Source organism: Nicotiana tabacum, chromosome 7, assembly GCF_000715075.1.
Source record: "Nicotiana tabacum cultivar K326 chromosome 7, ASM71507v2, whole genome shotgun sequence".
NCBI classification, from domain to species: domain Eukaryota; kingdom Viridiplantae; phylum Streptophyta; class Magnoliopsida; order Solanales; family Solanaceae; genus Nicotiana; species Nicotiana tabacum.
The window spans coordinates 90,453,084-90,460,853 of record NC_134086.1 but is presented as its reverse complement, the minus strand read 5'-3'; the positions used below and the strand labels follow the sequence as shown (position 1 = coordinate 90,460,853).

At 38.7% G+C, this 7,770-nt stretch overlaps 1 protein-coding gene across 1 annotated transcript; it reads left to right on the top strand.

Annotated features, from left to right (window-relative positions):
• Window positions 1-308: 308 nt before the first annotated feature.
• LOC142182553 (uncharacterized) lies at window positions 309-2,019 on the top strand. Its single transcript, XM_075256776.1, has 2 exons — window positions 309-454; window positions 1,419-2,019. Exons 1-2 carry the CDS (start codon window positions 377-379, stop codon window positions 1,737-1,739), a joined length of 399 nt encoding a protein of 132 aa, XP_075112877.1. The 5' UTR covers window positions 309-376; the 3' UTR covers window positions 1,740-2,019.
• The last annotated feature ends 5,751 nt before the right edge of the window (window positions 2,020-7,770 follow it).

Below are 7,770 nucleotides of genomic sequence, written 5' to 3'. Positions count from 1 at the left end.
TTGCTAATTAGGTCAGACTCTCATGATATTAAGCAAAAAGAGGAGATAATGGGGAAAAAAAAGTTAAAGAGGAAAAAAGGTGCACTACCACTGGTTTAAGACAAGACCCGTTCAAGTAGAAGCAAAATCGCACAAACATAGATATATAAAGAGTCTTGGTCATTGACACGTGTTGTGCTTTCTCACCATTGTCTTGAGAAAAACAAGATCTCTTTTAACGGAATAGGAAGAATAGTTTGTAACCATAGACTAGCTAATTATAGTTACAATTAAACCTATAAATAGTAGCTCACAAATAAAGGTTTTTAGTCTAAAATCAAAATCTCTTCAAATATTATCTATCTGAGTTCTTTGTGAAGTGTTTAGAAGCAAGAAAATGCAGGCTATCAAAGAAAAGTTCAATGATATGAGCGCCATGCGCAAGGCCAAATCCGAAGCCAAGGAGGAGGAAAAAGTAAGAATTACATAAATATATACAGAATGTTTCAATCTCTGTTAAAGAATGAATATTTAAAGGGATCAGATCATTTAATAAAGACTGAATATTTAAAGGCATCAGAAAATTTTTTCCTATTTTATGACACGTAAAAGTTATTTAAACAATCAAATCATTTAGGAATCGTTTGGTTGGGAAACAAGTTAATCCAGGAGTAATTATGCCGGAATTAATTATATCGGGTTTGTTATCCCACCCTCTCATAAGGATAAAAAGATACAATCCCGGGATAACTCATTTCCAGATTAGTTATACCGATTTTATCCAAACCAAACGTGTAATAAACTCATCTCAAATTTAATCTCAGGGATAATTATCCCGTATCCCTCGTACCAAACGAACTCTTAAATAGTAGTGACAAATAATCTTTTACAATCAAAGGCGGATCCAGGATTTCAAGATGATGAATGCGCTATTGTATAAAGAGGTGGATCTAGAATTCACATTTAATGGGTTTAATTTTAGTCTCTTACCCTGAGCCCACTACACTTTCGAAATTATAGGTTCAAAATTATACTTTTTGAAATTTTACTTATTTTCACGTATATATATGTACTACATTACGAAAACAAGACCACTCGGAGTGGGTTTTGAACCGCTAAGTTCACTTGTAGAGGTGCACCACATAAATATTGCACCACATGAGTCTTTGAGCATGGGTGCACGCACATATATTTAAGTAATTTTAAAGAAATATAACATTATTATACATGGTTTAGGGACAGTAGCATGGGTTGATGTAAATTCATATCCTAAGACCTAGATACACCCTTGTAACTATAATTAATATTGATAGGTGACCTGAAATAATGTTAGATATGTTACCTGTTATAACAAGTATCGTACTACTTAAATTGTAGTAATAGTGTAAAAATTCTTAAAATGTTACTATATATAATAAACCTGTTTTCAAATGTTATAGGCTGAGAAGGAAGTGGCAAAGACAAGAGTGGAAGTAGCACATGAGGTAAGATTGGCAAGAGAGGCAGAAGCAGCAATGGATCTGCATGTCAACAAAGCTGCAGAGAAGATTGCACAACATGAGCCAAAGCATGAACCAGGAGCCTCAGACCCTTATGCAGCTGCCAACTTGACCAGCATTGACAATTCCAGTACTGGAGACTCCTATGGCCTTGATCATGCCAACCATCCTGCAGGCCAAGTCAATGCTGCTGGAACAGGACCAACTGGCTACATGGCGGATAATCGGTCCGGAGGACCTCCAACTAACAATCTGCTGTAGACAATTTCTACACTAGTTTGCTCAAGCTTGGTTGCTATTAGCGATTCAAATTGGTGGCAAAATCGAGTCTTCATTGGGCAATTGTTTATGTTATAGAAGAATAAGTGGAGCAACTTTTGATGTTCTCCAATGTTGCTCTTGTAGGGTTGGTTTGATATATCCTTTTGTAACTCTTGTTAGAGCTGCCCTTTAATCCTTGTTAATTCTTGGTAGTTAGATTTTTATTCTTGAGTTGCTTTTGTATGTCAAGTTCTTACCTATATACTACATTTTCAAATGACCATATATGTGTTATATCTATTCCAACAAATAATATATAGGAAGGAGGTTCTCAATGTGATATATGTCTAAAATCATAACTCTAGGTGGCGCCGATATATTAAGTAATTAAGCCATGATATGATAGATGGAATTAGTGGCAGTTGGTGTGAGGATCTTTTCTTTTTTACGTACATTATATTCTTCTGCTCTTCATAGGCTGGGAACGGGTAGACTTAAGCAAAGTTGCATGAATGAGCAATAAAGGTCAATCTAAGTTTTAGTTTTTAATTTGGTCACAGTGCTTCTAAAATACTGATAATATGCTTCATAATTGAGATATATTTCATTATTAAATATCATAAATATCAAATGTGATTTGAACCACAAACTCCAGCTTTTCTCAATGAATTCCTAACTATTTACTCCATTAAGGGGTTAACTTCAACCATTAATGAGTGGAATCTAACACAATACCACATTGAATTTACCCAAAAAGCTTACCTTGATTATTTCGCAAAAGGCTTTTTCATAGCCGCAAAATGTCTTTATAAAAGTGTGAGTTTTTCTCTCAAAATATCTTGTACGATAACTGTGTACTAAATTCCCCAAAGTTATATCGAGTGGTATTTGAGTCAAATCGAAAAAAAAAAAAATCGAATGTGGTTTGGTTTGATATTGAGAAAAAATTCGATCATAATTGATTTGGTTTGGTTTTGATTTTAACTAAAAAAGTCAAATCGAAACTAAACCAACTCGATAGTACATTTATATAATTTTTAAAATATTGTATACATATACATATTTATTATTATATAATTTATAAATATTTTTTAAACTTTTTCACAATTTTATTTTTTAACGTATAATTTCAAATTTGAACTTAACATTCTTGAATGGTAAATAAATTTTATAGCGTATAAATGTAGCAACTCAAACAAAGTTCATATTAATACTAATGCTAACAAAAAAATTCAATTCGACACTAGGAATGACGATAGTGTTGGACATTTATTTTTTAGTTTTACATTAGTTTATTATGAAAATGCATGACTTAGTTTATCTTTTTCTTTAGTGCTTAGTTATGTAATTAAAACTACTTATTAGCTGTACTTAATTATTTTAGCATGACCTATATGGTATTTTTAGATTATGTTAATTTTCAATATAATTTATTAACTAGCAGTATTTGCTTTATGCAATTTTGTTATCTTTGTTATTGAATAATTTAGTATAATGCTATGAATTATCTCATATAATTGTGTTATTTTCTTGACAATACATTATATAGTTATATCTTACTAGGATTAAATAATATTTTGGAGTACAAGTAACATATTTTGTGCGGGGGAGGATGTTGGTTGCAACTTCTGCTTGTATATAGTATCATGATCTAGGTTGGCGTGTGAGGTTTACTTACCGTTCTTTTCGGTAGGTGATCATGTTTCTGATTTTTTATCTAGAGGAGACTAGGAAGTTTTCACTAAGAAATCCCCACAGACGGCGCCAAATTGTTTGACCAAAAGATATCGAAACCTTGTTTGATTAAATCAATTAATGAAGATGAAGAGATAAATCTTGGTCAAACATAATGAACTCCAGATCCATAAGCAAATAAGAAAATAATGCATAAGATGAAATAGGGACGATCAATCTTATTGAGGTATTTCATTTATTCTCTCACTAATCGATGGAGATGACTGTTTTACATAATCAAAGGAAGATAGCTTTGTCTTCTTTTTGCTAAGAAGATTATAGAGGAAAGGAAAGAGAGAAAAAAAAAACCTTCGTATATATAGTTATGGAATCCTTACTATGTTATTGGGTCAATGTATTTTCATACCACGTCCGCTTTCGTCATTTCCTAAGTATTGTTCTTTGACTCGGGGGTATTGTGAGTACGGGGTTTGGAGCAAACCATGTCGTCTTCCAATATCTCCCCGCTTCGACGGGATCTCGGTTGGGTCGACCGCAGCGGTCAGATTTTGACCGATACAGTTAGTCCCTCCGTCTGTCGGGGTCGTCTTTTGTCGGGCTTGGTAGACGGATTATGATTGTCACATATCTTAAGAAAAATCTGACTACCTACCCCTTGGGTATGGTCTTTAGATTCAAGTAATATAACAACGCCCTTTCGATATCCTTGAACCGTTGCGGCCGTTTCAGAATTGAAACATCGTTTAACTTGAAACGTTGTTTGTGGTTGCCGCTATTATGACACACGTTCCTAGGGAATTGAACCGTTTCATGCCCTATCAACTTCGATTGGCGACTCTTGGGTCTCGTGCTTGGGGGAATTTATGTTTCTTATAAATAGAAGGAATGCACCATTCGATTGACACAATTCTTTGCCTTTACTTGAAAGAACCTTGCGAATCTTTTTTTTCCTGATACTTCGGATATTTTATTTTCTCCGGTTAGCCAGGAACTTTCGTCTTTCCTTTTCTTTATCCCTTTGCATTATCAAATTGATATAAATGCCTGGAGATTCTTCTCGCGCTAACCTCCCTGCCACAATTTCCGCGGCGGAAAGTGATTATCTGGCCACTGGAGGAGTAGAAGTGGTAGAAGATGAGGATGTTGCGTCGGTAGCTGAGATCTTGCCTCTCCCTAGGAAAGCATGGAACGATTTTCACAGTCCCGCCGGGGAGGAGCCGGAACCTGCTTCCTCTGTCATAAATGAGGAGGGGATCGCAGAATTGAAGGCTAGGTGTGGAATTCCTCACTACGTCGAAATGCTGCCCACGGTGGGGAACGACATAGTTCATTTTGACTGCCAAGGGTATTGCGCATTCTGCGCCTACCCCTTTATTGTTGGGTACACGCTTCCTCTACCTCTCTTAGTGATAGATTTTTGCCACTTTTACGAGGTATGCCCGGCTCAACTTTTGCCATATATGTATAAATTGTTCCTCTTGCTGCTCAAGTTTGTGGATCTTGCCGATCGTGGGATCATTTTGGGGAACATGCTCAATATCTTTGCCCCTCAAAACATTCATGGCACAATGATTCACATACGCCACTGAGGGTCGAAGAGCCTGGTGGTGAAGATGGACGATAGAGCCAACCGTCGCTTCTACGAGAATTACCTTTATGTGCGGACCGAGCATCTTGTGGCGGATCCTATGGGGTTCCCTGAGAAATGGAACTTGGCACGTAAGTTTCTATACTTTTGGTCAGAATGATGTCTGACTGCTTTCCTTTGGGTAGTACTAAATTATTTATATTTTTACAGCCGCGATACTACCCCCTGCACCTATTGATAGTATCAGCGAGTGGGTGAAAGCCATCCTTCCTCACACGAGGGGGATCCGTACATGGTCGTTATTCTATGAGAAATATGGACGCATGCCCCTTACTGGTGAGTAATATAGTTTTTGTCCGTTGTTCTTCCCCCTTCCCTTTTTACTTGGTTTCTTATGTGACGCTCGTCGATGTCAGGGAGAGTGCGTAGAGCGAGGGCTCCTCCACTAGTTTTCTATTAGCCTACAGCATCCGCTCGCCCTACTTTAGTGTCCACTGCTCGACATTCGTTGAGGGCCACTTTAGTTGAATCTATGGATGTGGCCGTACGGATGAAGGCTACCCCTCGAACTGAGATTCCGACCCCTGTTGCCTATCTAGCTAGGTGAATTCTCTCATGCCGAGGAAGGAGAGGGGACATCCAAGAGGCGGCGAGTAGAATCTGAAATGGCTCCTTCGACCGTGATACATCTAGAGGAAGGACTTCCCTTGATGGGGTCTGATACGGGGGTTGATACCATTCCGCTTGTAGAGATAGAGACAACCGTTGCATTTTCCCCATCGACGGAGATCCCTGCCGCTATGATTGATCAGTAGCCTACCGCGACAGAGGGTCAAATTTCTGAGACAGCTGTTACTGTTTAGGACGGGCCTTCGTCCTCGGTTCCTGGTCATGCTTCCTCCTTGGCCGTTGAAAGGGAAAAGGGTGTCATGGTCGACGACTACGAATTTGAGTCTGACCTTGATCTTTAGGGTGTTATTGCAAACTTTTGTTGAAATATTAACCATCGTTTTTCAATCAAGGTCGAACTCCTCTTTTTTGGCAAAGTCCCTTGGCCTTAAGGGTGTTATTTCAAACTTTCGTCGAAATATTAACCTGTCGTTGTTCGATAAAGGTCTAACTCTTCTTTTTTGGCGGAGGCCCTTGGCCTTAAGGGTGTTATTTCGAATTTTCGTCGAAATATTAACCCGTCGTGAGTCCTAGTTTTTCAGAGAGTTGGGTATCTTCTGGGGGAGTCCCAGTTCACCTGATTTTATCTGCATTGGGGAGTGTGATGTCGGAGAGCAGAAAACGTTGTTGCTTTGCTTACACTCATTTCACACATATATTGGAGTTTCCTGTCTCACATTTTTGCTTTCTGGTCTAGAGATGTCATTAGTGGGTGGGACGATGGATTACACTTTTACCTCGGGGATTTCCTCCTCATCGGCTAGGTCTTTAAGTCCTCGAGAAGGCTCTCTTTGGAGACCTTCTTGGTGAGGGAGAGGGGGTATCACTTCCTAGGAGTTGGGTTTGTCTGGTGGACGATATTTCGATTCTTTTGTAGTATTTTCCCATTCTTCGGTTGGGATTTTCCTTGCTCGCCTGCCCGCACGGTGCTTGTGGTCTTGTTTGACCAAACAGTAGAAGGTGGGCAGGATGATATTCTCCTTATCCTGATCCGATGAGTTGGTGAATGGAGGTGGATCTGTGGCTCTGATCGCTTTGCTTGGCGTTTCCATGGTTGATGGGATGCCCGGCGTACGGGGGAGGATGTTGGTTGCAACTTCTGCTTGTATATAGTATCATGATCTAGGTTTGCGTGTGGGGTTTACTTATCGTTCTTTTCGGTGGTTGATCACGTTTCTGATTTTGATCTAGAGGAGATTAGGAAGTTTTCACTAAGAAATCCCCACAGACGGAGCCAAATTGTTTGACCAAAAGATATCGAAACCTTTTTGATTAAATCAATTAATGAAGATGAAGAGGTAAATCTTAGTCAAACACAATGAACTCCAGATCCATAAGCAAATCAGAAAATAACGCATAAGATGAAATAGGATCGATCAATCTTATTGAGGTTTTTCATTTATTCTCTCACTTAATCGATGTAGATCACTATTTTACATAATCAATGGAAGATTGCTTTGTCTTCTTTTTGCTAAGAAGATTACAAAGGAGAGGAAAGAGAGAGAAAAAACCCTTCTTCCTATATATAGTTATGGAATCCTTACTATGTTCTTCGGTCAATGTATTTTCATACCACGTCCGCTTTCATTATTTCCTGAGTACTGGTCTTTGACTCGGGGGGTATTGTGAGTACGGGGTTTGGAGCAATCCATGTCATCTTCCACTATCTCGCCGTTTGGACGAGATCTCAGTTGGGTCGACCGCAGCGGTCAGATTTTGACCGATACAGTTAGTCCCTCTATCTACCGGGGTCGTCTCTTATCGAGCTTGGTAGACAGATTATGATTGTGACATATCTTAAGAAAAATCTGACTACCTACCCCTTGGGTATGGTCTTTAGGTTCAAGTAATGTAACAACGCCCTTTCGATATCCTTGAACCGTTGCGGCCGTTTCAGAATCTAAACATCGTTTAACTTGAAACGTTGTTCGTGGTTGCCGCCATTATGACATACGTTCTTAGGGGATTGAACCATTTCATGCCCTATCAACTTCGATTGGCGACTCTTGGGTCTCGTGCTTGGGGGAATTTATGTCTCTTATAAATAGAAGGAATGCACCATTCGATTGACACAGTTCT

Bases quoted from the DNA above. Each gene is read 5' to 3' on its own strand.
- LOC142182553 (XM_075256776.1), top strand. From the start codon at position 377: ATGCAGGCTATCAAAGAAAAGTTCAATGATATGAGCGCCATGCGCAAG. The intron at 455-1,418 runs GTAAGAATTACA...CAAATGTTATAG, and splicing joins AAGCCAAGGAGGAGGAAAAA to GCTGAGAAGGAAGTGGCAAA.